General features: G+C 45.2%; 1 protein-coding gene across 2 annotated transcripts in view; it reads right to left on the reverse strand.

The window, feature by feature from the left end:
- Window positions 1-19,329: 19,329 nt before the first annotated feature.
- Window positions 19,330-20,377, reverse strand: part of KDM1A (lysine demethylase 1A) — a 183,317-nt gene continuing 182,269 nt past the window's right edge. For both annotated transcript variants that reach the window (XM_084652354.1, XM_084652353.1), the window contains one exon: window positions 19,330-19,998. In XM_084652354.1, coding sequence (XP_084508480.1) covers window positions 19,813-19,998 — 186 coding nt within the window. In that variant the 3' untranslated portion in view covers window positions 19,330-19,812. The remainder of the gene's footprint in view (window positions 19,999-20,377) is intronic.

The following is a 20,377-nucleotide window of genomic DNA, read 5'->3' on the forward strand; positions in this document are numbered from 1 at the left end:
CGTCCCAGACCTGCAACACTATGCGGTCCCACCAGTCTGTGCTTGTTTCCTGAGCCCAGAATCGGCATTGCACAGCATGAACCTGCCCCATTAGCACCATGATGCATGCATTGGCAGGGCCCATGCTTTCAGAGAAATCTGTGTCCATGTCCTCATTATTCATGTGACCGCGCTGACGTCGCCTCCTCGCCCGGTATCGCTCTGCCAGGTTCTGCTGCTGCATATACTGCTGGATAATGCGTGTGATGTTTAATATGCTCCTAATTGCCAAAGTGAGCTGAGCGGCCTCCATGCTTGCCTTGGTATGGCGTCCACACAGAAAAAAGGCGCGGAACGATTGTCTGCCGTTGCTCTGACGGAGGGAGGGGCGACTGACGACATGGCTTACAGGGTTGGCTTACAGGGAATTAAAATCAACAAAGGGGGTGGCTTTACATCAAGGAGTATTTCAGGCAGGACTTCACAGAGGGTTCCAATAAGAAATGGTGCACCTAAGTAATTGTTCTTATTGGAACAAGCAGGTTGGTCTGGCCTCTGATTGATACATGGCTAGATTTACCTCACTGCACCTTCTCTGTGAGTGACTACAGTGTGACCTAGAGGAATGAGTCCCCTTGACGGGGGCGGGAGGGGGGAAACAAATGAGTACAAAACAAATCTGGTCTATTTATTGTTTTGATCCACCCCATCTATCTTTTATATCTTTGGCTGGCAGCAGATGGCGCAGAAGGACTGCATGCCATCCACATCTCATGGCTGCTCAGCAGAAGATGGTACAATAGGACTGCTAGCAATCCGTATCGCCTGCCTGCCTACCATAAGATGGTTCAATAGGACTGACTGCAGGACTAAAGAGAATGACCTGGTCAAGTCACTTCTAATGTAGTCCCTGCACCCATGTCTGCCCAGGCGCTCCTGGCCAACGTGGCCAGGAGCACCTCGGAGATGACGGTGACGGCTACCAGTCCTATTGTGCCGTCTGCTGCCACAAGGCAAGGGGCTGCTGCTGCTGCTGTGTAGCAATGCAGTACCACATCTGCCAGCACCCAGGAGACATACGGTGACGGTTACCTGAGCGGACTCCATGCTTGCTGTGGTATGGCGTCTGCACAGGTAACTCAAGAAAAAAGGCGCAAAACAATTGTCTGCCCTTGCTTTCACGGAGGGAGGGAGGGAACGGGGGCCTGACGATATGTACCCAGAACCACCCGCGACAATGTTTTAGCCCCATCAGGCATTGGGATCTCAATCCAGAATTCCAATGGGCAGCGGAGACTGCGGGAACTGTGGGATAGTCACCCACAGTGCAACGCTCCAGAAGTCGACTCTAGCCTCCGTACTGTGGAAGCGCTCCGCCGAGTTAATGCACTTAATGCACTTAGAGCATTTTCTGTGGGGACACACACACTCGAATATATAAAACCGATTTCTAAAAATATGACTTCTATAAATTCAACCTAATTTCGTAGTGTAGACATACCCTGAGATAGCTCCCGGAGGCCAATAACATTGATTTGTGTCCGCACTACCCCAAATTCGACCCAGTAAGGTTGATTTTAGCACTACTCCCCTCACCTGGGAGGAGGACAGAAGTCGATTTTAAGAGCCCTTTAGGTCGACGGAACGGGGTTGCTTGTGTAGACGTATTCATTATAAAAGCGGCCTAATGCGTCTAAATTAGACCTAACCCTGTAGTATAGACTAGAGCCAAGATACTCTGATAGAGTTAATCTCTCTTGGCTCTGGTCTTTCTCCCTTCCTAGGTCCCCCGCCACCGCCCCTTCTCCCCCATCTCTCCTCATTTCTGCTCTCTCTCTCTTTGTTTTAAAAGTTAAAAGTTATAGCTTTTACAGAAACCTCCAAAAGATAAAGCAATTGAAAATAGAACAAACCAACAATCAAACAAACAGTAAACAAAGTAAACACTTTACTTTAACTAAATCCAGTCAATTAATCATTTTAACCCTTCAGGAATGCAATAACTGGAATTACTCCTAACTTTCTTGAAGATATGGTTGTCAGCAACAGAAATACAAACTCTGCTTCTAATCCTAACTACTGACTAATGTTTGAAACGTTGGCTTTGCTTATTTCCATAAACATAGGAAAATATGGGGGTAATTCCTCTGTTTTGCCTGCAACCAGCAAGGGTATTTGTGTGTATATATATATATCTATTAAGCTATAATCTGCCACCCCCAAAGGGGTAGAAATATGTTTTTTTGTCTTTCAGAACAACAGAAAAAGCTAATGCCAGCTAAAAAGCAACCCAAAATACCATAAATCTACTGTAATAATAAAAATTGTGTTTTGTGTCTATGTTTTGTCTTGCGATGTTGTTTGTCTTCTTGCTAGCACTGTTGTGTACCAAATGCTCAGAAAAACTTCCTCAGGTCGCAGACACCATATTCGAAAAAATTGGTTTTAAAGCAGAAATTATAAATACTGTAAAACTGAAGGTAATTAAAAATAAATTAAGCTCTCTGTCCCAGCTACAGGACAGCCTAATTCAAAAACAAATAAAAACATACTGCTATAGCTCTGGGATGTACTGAAATGCAGATACTTGCTTTGTTCACATTGGAACACAAAACGTTTTGGGTAATATCAGAAAACCCAGGTTTTGATACACTTGCTGAAGCAAAGCAAAAGATCACTGTTTAATACTTATCAATACGAATGGATGCAGAATGTTTCTGGCATAGTAAGGCCAAACCTTTTGATTTGGGAAATTGTTAAAAACACACACCAACAAGCTCTAAAAGCAAAGATATGAAAAATTAGCCCACTCCTCATATGGCACATGAAATCCTGGCTACCCCAGACCTCAAGCCAGTGGGCTGGGGAGGGAGGGAAGCTATTAAACACCAGAGGTTATACTGAGTGGACTCCTCAAAAGTGGCTGTGCTTGTCCTTGCCTGTTGCTCCAGAGCCCTGTAGTAAAGACATTTCACTAGAATCCTGTATGTGGAATAGATTAAATAATAAGACCAAAGTATTGTATAATGAGCAATATGTACATATTAATTCCTGGAAAGAAGTGTTTTGGGAGAATGAAAGTGTTAGCAACCCGCTAGTAAACAAATGTAAATGTAATGTAAGTACTGTGTTTACCAATAATCACATTTACCATTTGCCACAACCAAAAAAGTCTCAGCTTTGCCCAGTGGAGGGAGGAGCTATGTAAAACCCGCAAAAACCGCTTTAAATAAGGAAAATGCCAAGCTTAAGGGAATCATCCTTAAAGACATCCAGGAATGGCAAATTAAAAACAAGGTAATGTTGCAAAAGCTGGGGAAGGCAGTCCACATGCTGGACGCCAAGTTGGCAGGGCCATACTCCATCGTAAATTGCATCTCCCCAGTAGTGTATCAGCTTCAGCTATCAGGCAAACTAAAAGGGCACATGCCAATCGGCTCAAAACATATGCTTCTCCCTAGGTTTCTGGTCATGGCATCATGGGCCTCGGTTGTGGACTAGCCAGCTGCCTGGACCATCCGAGTCTCCAGCTACCATAAAATTGTCTGGATAATCATAATTAGAAGGAGGAAAAATACCTCCAAAGGCTCTCCCTAGCTCGAGTGACCAAAGAAGTCCGAGCCACGGAAGGCAGGAGGGGAGGTGCCTTGAAAACAGTGCATAATCTAGATAGACACAGCAGGGCCACAGCAAAATACCTGGTGGGTGGCCCCGAACCTCTCCTGGATTCCCAGTTCCTCCTGTGGTGGCCTGGAGTGAAAGTAAAATGGGAAGCCCTTTGGCAAGAAATAGCAATTACTAATCGCGGGATGTAATATTGTTGTTGTAATCTCCTAAACCACGCAAACAACATCCGCGACGAAAGCCAGGGAGGGCCATAACAGGACAACTAATAACTTAGGGAGTTTTTCATCCATGCCTCAGTTTCCCCAATAGGCTCATTTGTGTTGTTCTCTTTCTTTTCCTCTTGCTTTGTTAACAGGAAAAGGCAGTAATAGCAAGAGCCCAGGGACACCCCGAACAGGAGTGGTGGGACCGCTCTTGCTTACTTCAAGCCTGCAAAATTCATCAGGGCAAAACACTGTATGTATGGTGGTATTTTTCTATGGGAATCCTCAAGTGTCCGACACTTTTGTCTCCTTTGTTAATTTTGCCACTGTTCAAAATTGGCCATGGTTAAAAAAAAAGGGTCAATTATCCATTGGCCGGGGAGCGGGGGGGCAATTCTGGCTTAGCATCCTGGGAATGTGGCATCATGTATTATCTGGGATTGGGTGGTCCATTGCGACGTGTAGGAGGTGGCTCCACCCCAATAACAAATTAAGCGGTATGTGCTGACCACGGCCACTGACCATCAGTACATATGAATTGCAGAGGGCAACACCTGGCAATTATGGCCTATGAAGCCCCCACACACACACATAATGTGTAAAAAAAAGGTAATGCCAGTCCGCTTTTACGAAGTGGGTCAGCACATCAGCTGGGAAGGGGAGGCATCGGGATATGCCCCCACGAAGGCCCATGTGTTTACCAATACCTCTGCGTGTGTTTGGAGAACCACCGACCCTAAGGTGCCCCTTGATTTGCTGTTACCGTCTCAGGCGCACAATTTTTCGGTGCGTTGGCCTGCAGTTATGAAAAGTACGGTTAATATCGCTAACTATGTTGCATTTAATTTTTCATGAATTGCACCCAGTGTTTTCCTGCCCTTGACGCACCCCTGGGAACAACTTACCGTTTTCCAGACAGTTGCCGACTGACCATATTCCAGACAGATGCCTCCCCCTTTATGGTGTTTCAATACATTTTTTTCTCCCTTTTATCTTCACCCAGAGACTTTCAGCTGGCCTGCCTCTTACCTCCTTCTGGACTTCAGAACAAGTGTATATCTTCTGATGTATAATGTAACCTTGCCTCCCTTTTTTCCCCTTCCTGACGAGCTATCCCCACTCCGACCAATATCCAGCCATGTTATCCCACCAAGTCTCTGTGATGTCAATTGTTCTAATTTACCTTATGTACTAAGAGTGCCAGTTTTTCTCCATACACCTTGCATTTGTGTATAGACATCAAAGATGGTGAACAGATTCCCCCACTGTTTTCCTTCTAGTAGCTCCTATGACCTTATTGTAATTTTCCATTTCCCCAACATCGAGCCCTCGCTTCAGGTTATCGTTTTTATACTTTGCTATGGCCTTTTGTCACTTGCCCCCCCTTTGAATCTAGTTTAAAGCCCTCCTCACTATGTTGGCAATTCATTATGTGAAGATGATTATATAGGCAGGGGAAAAAAAGTCTTTCCCAAGCATATGTGGGCTAAGGGCTTCAATATTTACCTTAATCTTGTCATAGCCCATTTCTACCAACTTCTAAAATAGAGATTAATATTTCTTTGTGGCTGTGCATTCAGGTTCCTTCTAAGGAACCTCATGGTGTTTCAACTTTTTCTTATTCAGCAATTTTTTTGTATTCCTTTCTAAGGATAATTAATTTCCTAATAGAATCAGGGCAATCATTCTTTTTTATAGCCCTTGCCCTTATCGGGAGCTATTTCTTACCGTAGTAGCCGTCTCAATCCCAGCAGAGTCTTTTATCTTTTAAAGGATAAAAATACCCTTGTTTGGCAGCCAGCTCAGCTGTATTTTTTTAACAATCACAATAAAGCCTGTGTGGGCCTTGCACTGGGTCACTCAGGGCTAAAAGCTGGTTCTTCAAAGCTAACAAAGCAGTAGATATGAGTCACGCTCCATTCTAACTAATGGAGGCCACTTAATTTGCCTTGAGGTTACCGCTTCAAAATCAGGAGTGAGGCACAGTCTGCCAAAATCCAGCCTGAAAAAAGTGGCCAGAGGGCAAAAATTCACTTGCAATGGCTGATGATCACTGTTCAGTCTAAAAGCCACTAAAAAGTTAGAGAAAGAAGATGAGCTTAAAATTGGCCCTGCAGTATAATCAATCATACTGCCCCCTCTAACATTCTCTAGATGATTACGATTCAAAACCTCCAGCCTAAATATAATTAAAATGATGGTCTAAGGGCTTTCTGACTTTGTCCTTGGAATATCTAGGGGGAATGTCACAGTGTAATGCACCACCTCTGCTGGAGGCTTTTTTTAAAAAAAGGGGGAGCCGCAAATAGCTGCTCAGGGGTGGGGGCTGGGTGCTCTGGAAAACTCCAAAGCAGTTGAAGCAGGTGAGCTCAAACCAAGGATGGTTCTTGGGTGGAGGGGAGAGGGAAAAATACCCAGCAGGTGAGAGCAGATGTCAACTTCCCCCACAGTGCTGCAAAAAAAGGACAGGATGCCGTAAATGGGCAGGGATCCCAGTGGCCAAGTTGCATCGTCAGCAGGGTGCCAGGAACAGAGCTATAAGGGACTCAATCCAGTTCAGGAGGGACAGGCAAGACAGAGAAAGTAAGGACAGCCACAAAAGAGACCACACCTAGAAAGAGGAAAGAGGGTTGGATAAGGGAAAAAGAGGACAAATTAAAGGAAGAACATTGCAGTTAATCAAGAAGAAAAATAACTAAAGAACCGCTAAGTAATCTAAGAAATTGTAAGAAAAACACTGTTAGAAAACTGTGAGAAAAGTAAAGCAAGACTGAAATGTGACAGAAAATAAGCTGTAATTAAAGATAAACTATGTAGAGAAACAGACTTAAGAAAGAAGGAGGAAGAGAGCTGTAGCAAAAGTAAGAAAATAGTAAGAACAGTAAACAAAACCTCTGGACAGCTTTGTAATGCGGACAAGTGAAGGGAATAGCGAACCTGTCAGGCGGCAAAGGGACTATACCCCAGAAAGGAGCAGTGGGAAGGGATGAATGGTCAGTGAAGAAGCCACTACACCGCATCAAGGAATACAGGTCTTTATTTCAGCTGGAACTGAAAACAGGGAAAAAAAGATTGCAGAAGAGGATTGCTCAAGATATAATGAAACATCCTAAGAACTTTTCTTTCAAACGCTGGGCATACGGAGGTGGAAAGCTGAGACACTGAAAAAGGAACATATACTGTGTTTATGTTTTAGTGCATTGTATTTTCCAAGGGACGATTCTGTTATTTCATAAATGTAAATTGTTACCTATAAAATGAGTTTAATTCAAGCTCTGTCGAGAAAAACTTATTATAAGAAAAGAGATCCCAACAAACATTGAGGGCTAATAAGATAGATTTATCTAAGAAAATAATATGATAGGCCTGAAAATAAAGGATATCCTGGGGTTAACTTGTTGGGCATATAATTTAATTTGGTAGAAAGAAGAAGGGTGAGACTACTTGCCAAGCTCACCATCTTTGCATGCTTAATACCCACTTCTAAAAAAGGATTCAGAGCCTGGTACATAAAAGGGTCTCATCCTTAGAAAGCCAAGTTTCTTAGAGGAAAACATAATCAAATTGCGCTGACGCAGTTTGGCTGCTCATACGTTCACTGAAGTGAAGAGCACCATGTGGTATGGGATTTGTAGGAACAGGCTGGAAAAAAAATCGCAAAATGAACATGACTGCACAAACTTCACATTTTAGAGATGTGTGTATGGGGTTGCCAGATTTCTAATGCAAAGTGACTTAAAAACTAGACCCAAAGTAGCCCAATCAGTCTATTGAAACAAAGGTGTGTTTTTTATTAACATATTGGTCTATACCTTTAAAAAGAATCACTATCTAGAGTATAGAATGGATGTTAGCAGCATGGATCTATAACAAACAAATTTTGGCAGCCAAATCTTACAAATTATTCAGATTTGCTTGGGTTTATGTGCATGGAAAGGTTTATATAAATAGTTACACTAAATACAAAGGATTAAGTTGGAAGAAGGTTCCTAATGTGTTGCTGTAAGGATTGGTGAAAGTAAGCATCACCTCAGTGAAATTCACGGATGGTCCTCAAACTTGTAAGACTCTGCCACCCTCAGAAATGTACAACAGGAGGTAAGAATATTTCCCAGCTGGAAGAGAAGGAGATACAGCAGACAGCTGCAAAATGGCTGCTTGAGGGCAACAGCTTGAGGGACAGCAGCTCTTCAAAAGGTATCTGGGAAAAAGGTCACAGAAAAGTGCACCCCCACTCTGGGGAGATGTGGTAAAATCCCAGCATTCACAGAGGAATCGGTGTTTCTGTGTCACAGCCGATGGACCTGACCCAAAGCTCATTGTAATCAAAGGAAAGACTCCCACAAATGGGACTAAATGGCAGAATAAACGGCCACATTGGGGTACTGCCATTCACTGCAGAATTAGAGCGGATGGGGGGATGGGAAAGGGTTAGGTGGCATCTAAACAATATTGGTGGTGGAGGCAGTGCACGGTTTTTCTCGCAGCAGGGAAAGATTCCAGGGGCTCATTCCGCAGCGCTGCTCCAGCAGCCGGAAACGTCCAAAGCTGGGCTGGCTGTGCGGATGATTATCCCCTGAATGTGCCTGGGGAAGCAGCCCTCTCCCGCACCTGAGCAGCCCTGTGTCTACTGGTTTCACAAGGGGCTTACTCCTGCCTTTTTAACATGTCACTATGTGAAGGGGAGGGGCAGATCATGATGAAATCTTCTGACCTAAGCACAGAGCTTGAGAGATTCCTTCCCCCACCAACCCCTGAGTGTGTTTGTTTCAGGAATGAAAAAGTGCGGCAGTGACTCCCAGCCCAGCTATTGGTTCTGCCAGATACACCCTGGGCGTTGTTATTTGCTAAGCAAAGAATAGGCCAGGGAGGAGGGAGAGGAGCCAGCAATGTTGCTCCCAGCTGGTGAGGGGAGCAGGGAGAAGATCGAGTGACACCACTCCTGGGTGGTGGTATGAAACTCTGCCCCCCCTCCCGCCCCCATGGAGCCTCTGCTCAGGTGGTGTTTGGTATTCAGTTGGAGGTGGTAGGCATGGCAATGTCGTCTGGATCCCTCTCTCTGTCCTGAGCTGGTCGGGACATTCCTCAGGATTAGGACAAAGATGGTCGGGGGACCCAGGAGATGGTGAGGGTGGCAGCCATGATGGTGAAGCTCACTTCAGTAGCCTCCATCTGTTCTTCCTTCCGTTCTTCTATTATTTCTGCATTTTCTCTCCAAAGTCTCTTTCTTTAAGGACCCACTAAGGGAACGATGGGTGGAATAGCCCATCCTCTCACTATTTTGTCCACCAAATTAGACTTAATATCTGACACACCAATTTTGGTTCATTAAGTTCTGGCATAATTTCACCAGTCCTTGGATGGTAGCAACATGGTCTTTTTGGGTAGACTAATCCAGTTTCTCTGTCTGGTTTTCTTGCACCTATTCTCATCAACATTTGTTGTTATAGGTTTTTGTGACACTTATGAACTTACACTAACTTTTTACAGTTGAACTCTATAACATTCTGGGGTGCAATCCAGACCAGTGAGGGGCTGTGTCACCTTGCCCTGCAACCTTGGGTGCCTCACAATGCTTTGCTGTTGTTGCTCTCACTTTGGGCTACTCACAAACAGCCTGCCAGCATGCAGGTAACACCCTGAGGGTCTGTGTTTTGCTGCAGCCTGCCAGTACACTCCACTCGAGCTTCCACCAGCCTTAGTTACCACATGCAAAGTGACCTCTAATACACTCCCAGGCCTGGACTGTCAAGCTCTATGAAGTCCATTGCTCCTCTAAGGGGTCAATATACAGCAGTTTGCCACTTTAAATGGAGTTACCCACACAGTTCACAACACTGGCTTTGTTCTGATTAAAAAATAAAACAAGTTTATTTAACTACAAAGAGAGAAGTTCACAAGTATTAAGGCATTAATGTCAGAAATGGTTACAAGAAAAATAAAGATAAAACACTTCCTAGTACTAAACGGAACAAACTGGACTTGGTTCAAGATGAACCCTTACCACAGGTTTCTGGTAGCCATGTTTCAGATCAGGATCTGCTCCCAAAGCCCAGCGTCTGTTTCTTTTGTATTCTTAGGTGAAAAGCGAGAGAGTTGGATGGCGAGAAATTACTTGGGGTGGTTTTGCCCCTCACTTCTATACTTCAGTCACTCTTCGAAAGGCATTTTCCTGAGAGCGACCCCCCCCCCCCAGATAAAGTTCTTTCCACACAGATCAAGGAGATGTGGACACTTGTGGGAGAGAGGTTTTTGCTGTTGTTTTTTAAGTTGCAGATCTGGTTGTAACTGCCCCCTGTCATTTGATGTAGCCAGGTGAGTGGCCAGTGCAATGTATCCAAAAAAGGCAGCACTGTAATGTGCTGAGGGACCACACCACGGCCAAACATTCATTTTATATCCTTGCACCTTTGTTCTCTTGGAGAAGCAATGTCTTGCTTGGGCACACTATGGGGTGTCTCTCTCCCTCCCACCCCTTTCATCACTTTGCAACAGCACAGTCCCCACATTGGTTTGTCAAAGTCTGGGCTTCCCAGACCTAGCTCAGGGCTTCCTTCAATTTTCAGATGGTCCATTGGCAGTGTTTGGAGCAGACACTTGTCTGGCTTCCCCTTTCCCCATAGATCAGAGATCGAAGCAGTCAGAGTACTAAAAACAAGGGATGAACTGCTGCTAATACCCTGGCATTCCAATAAAGGATTGTGCCCATTTCCTTGTCTGGTGAGTGGTCTAGGTTTTAAGAAGCCTCTGCTTTTGCAGGATCTGGTTTTATGCAGTCTCTTCCCACTCAGCTATGGCTGACGTAGCCTTCTTCTGCCATCCTCACATGGCATTTCTCTGCCCTGCAAGTCAGGTCTTTTGTCTGAAGGCTAGGAAGCACCCACCTTACATGGATTACATGCTGTTCCCAAGTCAGACTGATTATATATGCCAGGGCAAACTCCCCCATTCCATCTAGTCACCGATCTACCAGCCACTGGAAGGTAGCCAGGGCCCCCTTGAGGCCAAAACAGAGGATCAAGAGCTCAAAAAGCCCAATCGGAATGGTAAATACCAATTTGAGCCTGGCATCTGAGTCCAAAGGTACCTCCCAATACCCTTTAGTGAGCTGAACTGCAGCTGATGTCTCACCACCTCTGCCTCCCAGATCACAGCAATAGAGTCCCAGCCCCTGTGCCGTCTTTCGTTGTCTTCATTTTGTTTTTTCTTGGAGGGACCTGCCTGCACTAGAATTTCCAACCCTCCAGGATTGTCTTGGAGTCTCAAGGAACTAAGGATTAAGCTTTAATTAAAAATTATGTCATGTGACAAACCCTCCTGGAATACGTCCAACCAAAATTGGCAACCCTAGTCTGTACTGACCCCAGCAGTTGAGTCTTTGTTAACAGTGAATATTCAGCTGGAAGAACCACTGCTCTCACCTCCAGCTGAATCACCTGACACAATGGGGGTGGGGGAGATGGATACATACTGCCTCATCTAGCGGCACACCTCCGGCTCCTCTACTCATTTTCTGGAACCCCAGCACCCACCATACCTTGCTGCCCTTGCACTGAGCTCTCCAGTGTTAATGCATATTATCCCATCACCAGTCACACCTCACCCAACACTCCTATGCCTCAGCCAGTCATTTAAGGGTGAAAGCCAGACAGCTTTCTGGTGCATACTGATTCCTTGTGTGTTTCCAGTTTTTGGGGGACACACCTCATGCGCTAACTCTCCCTGAACACTGCCAGTCTGTTTTGCTCACCAGATGCTCTTGACTTGGCGTACCTGGGACAGAGCTCAAGCCAGGACACTCTCACTGAGGTGAATGGGATCCCTGCATTAGCTTGTCAATGTCCAAACTTGCTGCGCACAGATCATGCAGCAAGGCCCAGCGCTATTAGGCTTTTCCCAGAGTGAGCCTGGGAATGTGAAGGCACTGAGAAAGGCCTGGGAGGGCTTAGGCCATTGGGCTTCTGGTTAGTCATCGACCGACAGATTCCAAGGCTAGAAGGAACCATTGAGATCATCTAGTCTGACCTCCTATATAGCACAGGCCAGAGAACACAGCAAGCAATTCCTGCATCCAGCCTATCGCTCCTGAATGAGCGAGAACAGATCTGTTAGAAAGGGATGGCCAGGGTAAAATTTTCTTGGTGACTTAGGAGCCTAAGGCCTGGTCTACACTGGTCAACATAAGGCAGTTTACATCAGCCTAATTATATCAGTGTCCACACCACAGCCTTGCTCCCGCCGATGTAAGTGCCCTGCTACACCGACATAACAACTCCACTACCATGAGAGGCATAGGGCTTATGTCAGTGTAATTAGGATGATGATGTCTGTGTAGACCCTGAAGGTTACTTATATTGGCTGTTGGTTGGCATTCTTGTCAAATTTCACAGCTCTCTGCTAGAGCCATGAAATTGACAAGAAAGCCCAGCTCACAGCTTGGATTATCACTCTGGGTGGGGCTCCTGCTAGAGGAGGCAGTGATTGAACTGCCCAGTGAGACCACAAGACTTGGTTTCGCAGCGAAGGCACCTGGTCAGGTTTATTGTTGACGAAGGCCGATCATAGCAGACTTTATGAGGATACTAAGACATGTATGCCTGTGACAAGGGACTCAGCTCAGTGAATGACGGGACGTTCCATTCCCGCCTTGGATGGCCAAAGACACTCCTTCCGAGGCTCCTTTTGGTACCGCGACACACACAAGTTACATATTGCCCCTCTGACTTAGTTAATTACCACCCTTTACCTTGTACGTGTTGGTTCGATCAAAACAGCTCTATCCTTCATGCTGTCATCCTGATCTTATCTTTAAGCGAGAGGTCAAAGTGTTCCTGTTATATTTGGGGCATGTGTTTGTACCATACCTGGTATTGGGGTGTTCTGGCACCACCCTTCTGGCGTGTGTCTGCGTGAGTGTCCTGTGCCCAGCATTTCTCAGGAACGTGTGCGTTTTTGCAATACCAGCCCTGTTCTTGCCAGATTCTCTGAGCCTGCATGCAGGCAGAGCCTGACTCTGCTCACAGCCTGGCTTTTATTAATTTTGCTTTATATTATTAGGGACTGACTATTACTTTAGTTCAGGCCTCAGGCTTCGTACCAGGCCTCATGTTTCAGGCTCTCTCTTTCTACTATGGGGGACCTCCCAAGCTCTGGGCTCCCATGGGGGAGTAGGTCCAGCTATGCCAAACCTCTCTGCACCCCAAACAATTTATTAATGGAAGAAAATTTAGATCTTCCCCACCTCTAGGAGCACCCATGTTTAACAACTGGTAATCTGGGTTCCACCTTGGCACCCTTCACACACTCTGTATCGTCTGATTGCTTGGTTCTGTCCTGGTATCTTACCAGCCTCAGTTGCTCCCCCTCCATCTGACTGAGCCAGTCTTCCAAACCCTGAGCTTACTGTCCGTGGTTAGAGACCCACCAGAACTGGCTTAAGTTACTTTTATTTCTGGGTCATCTCTACTCAGATCTGTATCTGGAACTGCTACTCTTGCAGCCTAAAGCCCTGAGCTAGCAGATCTCTATTTCCAGTCTCAGCGCCAGTAAGCTCAGGGCCCCAGTACAGTTTTATTTTGTTAATAAATCGCTCTACATCATCTGTGTACCCCAATTGATACAGCACAGCCGATAATGTCTTAATTGTAAATGGAGCCTCAAAACACTTTAGTAGTTTTCGTCAAAATCTCTCTCTGCTTTCTGACTCAGACTAATTTGCTCTCCTCACATACCTGACCTGTAGCCCTTGGGTCATAGCACTTGTGAAGGATTGGATCCCCCCCATCTGGGATGCCACCTGATGTGTGGGGTCCCACTGGTTCTGGCCATTCCACCAACCTGGGTTTCCTCACCCTGTCCTAACTATGTCAGGCCCTCAAGCCTTCTCTAGCACACACACACAGGTAAGGCCACACCCAGCTGCAGACAGACTGAAATCAGCACTGTGTCGGAAGAATAAGCTTGGGGATTTACTCAGCACTCATGTGCACACCCCCTTTGGGGAGTAAACCCAATATTGTTTTGCACTATATAGAAAAATCTGCACAGCACAAGCTCATAAATATCACCCTCTCCTACCATGTGGAGAGAGATATGCACAGCTCCCCCCGCCTTTGAATTGCACAAACTGGGTTTTGAAATGAACAAGAAATAAAATTTACCTTTTGTAGTTAATAAACTTACGTGATTATAAGGGATAGCAAACAGAACAAAGCAGTTTACTGAGCAAATAAAACAAAACACGCAAACAAAGCTTAATACACTAAAGAAACAGGTTACACATAGTAATTTCTCACCCTAAATGTTGTTTAGGCAGGTTGTAGCATGTCTGTAGTTCAAGAGTTCCAGTTATGACTCTTTACAGGCTAGACTCCTGGACTCACCCATGCCTTTCCCTTCAGGTGTTTTTAGAAGTTTTCCCTCTTGGGCAGGCAATGGAGGAGAGTGCTGAATGATTTACTACAAAGCCTTAAACAGAATTTACATAAGGTGGGAACCCTTTGTTTCCAGTGGAAAAATACTAGCAGTGTCCAAGGTGATGCTCCATACCAGGTGATATCATCAGATGACCATGCAACGTCAAAGCAACATCCCAGGAAGCTCCTCAGGAGGGTGGGAGATTACTATCTTCAGAGTTCTATTGTCCTCCTTAAATGGCTCATTCAGGCTGATGGGGGAACGTCCACCAGACAGTAGGCAAAGTACACACACAGTTGTAATTGTTACATAGTCAATATTCCTAACTTCAGATACAGAAATGATACATGACCCATCTTTCATAAAACATATCTTAGCTATGCCATATTTACATCATAACTATGTTTTGAAGAATATGGGGTGCAGCATCACAGCACTCCTTATGATTTTGAGAGGCTTTTTATTGATTCGCTTTAATGGCTTCCACAAGTTAACAAAGGTAGCCTGCCAGTGATTACATTATCTATTGGATTGTGATATTTCTTCTGAATATATGCCCCACTCAACAGTTACTAGCAAAGTAACTTCATACTCAAACATCACTACATAAAGTGTGCAGCCAGTAGATGACTAGCTAACAACCACTTCATACAATAAGAAAAAAAGCAATCTCAATTTACCTGATTTGCCTTTACAGAAGTTGCTGCATAGATAGGAGTCTGATTCAGGTGCTCTGCTAACCCACTGGACTGCAGGTCTTGTGTATTTCTATGACACTAAACACCTTATAAAATAATCTTAATTCTCAATTTTGGCCTTGGTCAATGTTTAAGGAACATTGGGCCTCAAACCTGTAAACAAGTTGCTCTACAAAATTCTAGCAGCAGTTTGAGCTCCACAGGCAGGAAATAACATGTCTACGAGCATTTGAAAAGTACTCTGCTACCTCAAGTACATAACAGTTACCTCTTTCTGTGTTTGGCAATGGACCCAGAATACCCAGCACTTCCTAATCTGAGGGCCTTCCAGTCTGTGACAAAACTCTAGATTGTTTAGGTGTAGCATTTGCCATTTTCTAGAACTACAGGTAATGAAAGACTTGCACATCACTGATTCCAACCTGGCCAGAAAGTGTGGTTCTGAACTCTCCATGCAACTTCTTTGACTCTGGTCTTTCTGTTACAGAAGAACTTTAAGACTCTAGGGGCAGTTCCTTGGAGGCCTACTGAGTAAGGATGCACCTGCCTTCACATATATCTTATGAACTAAGCAGCTTCTTCGTAGATTCAGTTTGGAGCAGACCTCCTTGTACTTCCTAGTTCTGAGTCTGTTTGAGAGTCTGTAAGGAAAGCTGTAGAATATCCTTCTTCCAGCTCCTCCAATGGGAAATCTTAGGGTGAGTTCTGCAAATCCTGGAAGTTTAGCAGTCTTGCACTTTCACCACCCTCCTCATTCAGGACCTGCACATCCCAGTGATAAATCTGTAGCTGTGGCCTGATCACACACTTGTGCTTTGTGGAGCTCTTCAGAAAAGCCAGGCCTTCTTGACATGGCATCAGCATCGACATGCTGCTTGTCCAGCCAATGCTCAATTTGGTGCTGGAACTGTTCCAGCCATCTTGCTGTCCTGCTAGCTAAGGGAAATGGTGTGGCCAATGGAGTGAACTGTGATCACTTTTCAGCCCAAACTGCTTTTCCATTAAGAAGTGTCAAACATCTGGTGAATGTCCCAATTTTTTCCCCAGGAGTAGAGAGAAAGTAAGGATAACTCTAGAGGCTAGCACACTCACCACCCTCACCCAGGGTCCAGTCACTGTGCCAATGAATATTATTTTATACAAAGAAGAACAATTTCAACAGGAGAGATTGAAAAACACCCACCCAAAATACCCTATAGCCCAGCAGTTAGGGAGGTGGGAGATCCAGATTTATATTCCTGATCCAAATCAGGCAGAGCAGAGATATGAACCCAGAGTTCCCACGACCTACCTGAGAGAGCTCCAACCACTGCACTGTTGGCTATAAATGGAGGGTTGGGGGCACAATCTGATAGGCATGCTCTTAGGGAGCCTCTGAACACATTTACCAATTTGCGCTCCATAGGGAAATACCTACATTGTGAATCCCAGGCTTAGGCATCAGTTAAGTGCCAAGACGCTCAGTGGTATCAAGACTTAGGTAGGTTTGCTCATGCCCAGCTGCACAAACGTAGGTGACTATGGACTTTACCAGTGGAAGCTCAGGCACCCGCAGAGTTAGTCAGAAACGGAGTAGCAGTTTTGTGAATGGCAGCAGCGCTTAAATCTTGGACTTAAGTGCCTAATGTGAATCTAGCCCTGGGTGGGCTTCACTTTGAGAATGGCAATCCACAACTTCTCCAGGACAACTCCAGTTCTTTCAGATTCCTCAAACCTGCCAGTTACAATCCTATCACTCCAGTACACCAGGCAGGGAATTCTTTAGAGATCAGCCAGGACAGCATGCACCAACCTCTGGAACTGGTTGGGGACAGGACCTGGAATGCAAGGGACTGTGGTTGGTGGAAAATACAGGTTTTGTCCAATCATCTGGATGAATTTCCAGTTGCTAGTATCTGCTGACCAGATCAGTGATACAAACCCCACAAACTTAGGACAGCAGGCCAAGTGTGTTATCAGTCTTTGCGAGGGCATATGCATCCTCCAGTCACTGAGAGCCCTCACATGCCCTCATTCAGCCATCCTTCTTTGTATCAGGACATAAGTATGGCCATACTTAGGTCAGACCAATGGTCCAACTAGCCTCGTATCCCATTTTCTGACAGTGGCCAATGCTGCTGCTTCAGAGGGAAGGAACAGAACAGGGCAATTACCTCTGGGATAGCCCATGGACCTGTGGAGAGTCAGATGAATCCACATTCCTTAATCTAGAGAAACTGCCTCATACTCTGCTTGGCAGTGAACAGGAATTCTTTGGGGCCCCAGAGTAACTGGTTGGCTCCTCTGCTGTCTCTGTAGCACTGGGCTAGTCCTGTGGCCCCGTCCCTCCAATATGAACCAGTTTGCTAGGTCTGGTACACTCCCTTCACTTCCCATCTTAGCCCTCTGTGTGGGTTAAATTTTCAAGGTTTGGAGCCTAAGTCCCATTTTCAAGAGACACACAGAACTTGTCTACACTTGAAATGCTACTGCAGCACAGCTTCAGCGTAGACACTAACTACACCAGTGGGAGGGGTTCTCAAGTAACACCCATAAATGAAAAAATGATTACAGGCTCAGATGGTCTGGTGGTGTAATGCAAGATCCTGACAACTATGTAGGTAAGACTCCAACAGATCAAAATTTAAGAAACATGACAGAGGCCAACCTAAGAAGTAGTGGTGAGATGTCACAAAGGAGGACATGTTAGTATGTGGTGTGATCGATAATATAACATTGAACAGAGCACTTTGGAGGGAGAGGACTTGTAGAGCAGACCCTATTTGATGGGATTAACACAAGAGAAGAAAAAATGAATCTGATTCTTGCTCCACTCAGGGAGTGCACAGATCCCTCCACTCCTCACTGTGGAGAAGTCTGCAGCAGGCAACTGCTACCTTTCCTTCATGGAGCTCCCAGTGCAGATGCAAGCAGGATAGGGTGGCTGGTGGAGTAGCGAGAGTGCAATGTTCTCCAGCTGCCATATGGATCTCTAGGGGCACAGCCAGCTGGCGCAGCTCATGTTAGGAATGCTTACATCTGACGACTAAGTAGGACAATGTCTAGGTGAAGACAAATGCAGTAGTTCAGTATCTGTGTTCGTCATGTCTGCAATTCTGAAAGGATTCCTTCATTCCTGATGGTTATAGAATACATCAGCTGAGGGCATTTAAACAGGAACCTAATGTTCTTTTCTGCAGAGTGCACTGATTGCTGCAGCACTTCTCTACACTAGCATGAAAACACCTGGCAGCAGCATGTCATATGGCTCAGAGAAAGACATCTGGCAGGCTTTGCACATTACGCAGAAGTGAGATTACTATCAAACAGCTCTGCAGAGAAACAGTAACTTTTACAAAACGGTCGCATTTATTTAGCAATTTAATTTTTGTTAAAGTTACCCTACTGCAAAAAACACAATCCAGAAATGCAGGTAGAGAAGTAGAGAGAGCAACAGCCAACACCTTCCTGGCTTCTAAAACTCATTATCACTGCCCTGGGAGCATGCTAGCCAAAAATATAATGGCCCTGCTCTGAAGAGTGTACCTTCTCATTTCGCTTGTAATTGTAGAATTCAAGAAACTCAGCATCTGAAAGTGTGCTTAAAAGTTACCAAAAACCCAAACTTAGGTTTGCATGTGACTGATACCCAGGAGACCAAGGCCACCAGGCAGAAGACTGTATAACAGAGATTTCTTGCCTCAGGTTTTATTACTTAAAAATTTCTCTCTCGTTTCCTGTGTCCAGGTCTTCACATTAATCAGCCTGACTCACCTGAGCTTGCAGGTGAGATAGGGGTCTAGGAATGAGATCCACAAAAGACAGTGTGCTAGATGGGGAGCTACCAAAGCTAGTCAAAGGAGATGCTGAGGAGAGGAATGTGTCCTAATCTCCACCTCTCAGGGGGTTTGGTCCGGTTTGGGAGGAGGCTAGCAACTCACAGCTGGGAACCCCTCTCCTGAAGTCTGCCATTCTTGCAAGAAATGCAGGAGGAGGCGGAGCATTCTCTCTTACAACTTTTAGCCCAGTGGTTAGAGAATATATCTGGGATGTGGGAGACCAGAATTCAATTTCTCCCCACATACCCTCAGGAGAGCACTCTAACCATTGAGCTATGGGATATTCTATTGTGGGGCTCCCTCAGTTTCTTCTGTTGAAGCTGTTCCATTTTGTATAAACAAACAGTTACGGGTGGAGTGGGGGGTGAAGAGGGAGAGAATGAATAATGCTGTAGCCTGGTGGTTAGGGCATCCACTTGGCTTCCAGTTCCCTGATTCAAGGGCTATTTATCCCAAGTGAGAGATGACTTTGCAGTGGCTGAAGGGCTATTTTGGAGTGGTTCTGCGATGAGCATTACTCGTAGCTCTGCTTTTACTACGGAGGAGACAACTGCACCAATTTAATTCTCAAATGAAAGAGGAAGAAAGGAACTTGGTGAAAACTTTATTTTTTTCAAAACAAACAAAGAAGTCCACATAAGAGACAAATTCTACACTGTTACCAACAACCACCAGCTACGAGAGTCTGAAACCTTTTGTGCAATTACTGAACTGGGAACACACTAGTAGGTTCTTTATGTGCCAAAAGAAATCCAGCTAAACATTAGGAGCTTAGATTCCCAATGTATTTGCACTACCACAGGAATTCCTGACCAGTTTGGCAGTAAGAGACTGTATATATAGACACTCGGGCAAACAGACAGGCAGGGATCTGTATACCAGGTGCATGGGCAATAGTCAGATCATATTTCATAAGGCCATTCCAATGGGGTGATGCTATTTAGTGACTTCTGGCACAGTGCTTTCAGTGGCTACTGCTACAGACTATGAAGATATCTTGCTCCCAAAAACAAGTCCACAGCAAATGCATTATGAATCCATCACTCCTCTGTCTGGCAGCTTGTATCTCCCTTACATGCTAGGGGCCTGTGGTGTGGGCACGCCCGGTGTAGCTTGGCGTGGCAGCGTATACATGGCCCCAAGAAACTGGTCTGCAATACGTCCTGCTTCTCTCAGCCCACTCAGCAGAGCACCATGGACAGTTGCTGGGTAATTACGAATTGTATGTTCTCCTGCGAAGAAGAGGCGAGGAATTGGCTGGGAAGAAGAACAGACAGCACATTGTTAAGGGTGCCATGCAGCTGACTTAGCTCAGGCTCTCTCATATAAATGCTAGATTTCTCAGCAGAACTACTTAAAAATAAACATTTCTCCTATTCACAGAGTTACTTCTGCTGCACAAAGCTGGTTTAGGTATGAACTAGGTAACCTCAGGGATGGTATAATCTTTCCTTCAACAAATGCCACTTGCCCAAAGGAGAATCCTCATGTGCCTCCCAACTATCACAAATTTTCAGCTTTAAAAAGACATCTATTGTGTTGCACGGGAACACTTTACTGCTGGCTGCTGAGGGTGTTGGGCATCGGAGCAAAAAGAAAGACTGCCATAGAGTTCGGTTTTGAAGCCACAAATTGG

The sequence above is a fragment of the Lepidochelys olivacea genome (assembly GCF_965140295.1).
Source record: "Lepidochelys olivacea isolate rLepOli2 genome assembly, chromosome: 19".
Classification (NCBI taxonomy): Eukaryota; Metazoa; Chordata; order Testudines; family Cheloniidae; genus Lepidochelys; species Lepidochelys olivacea.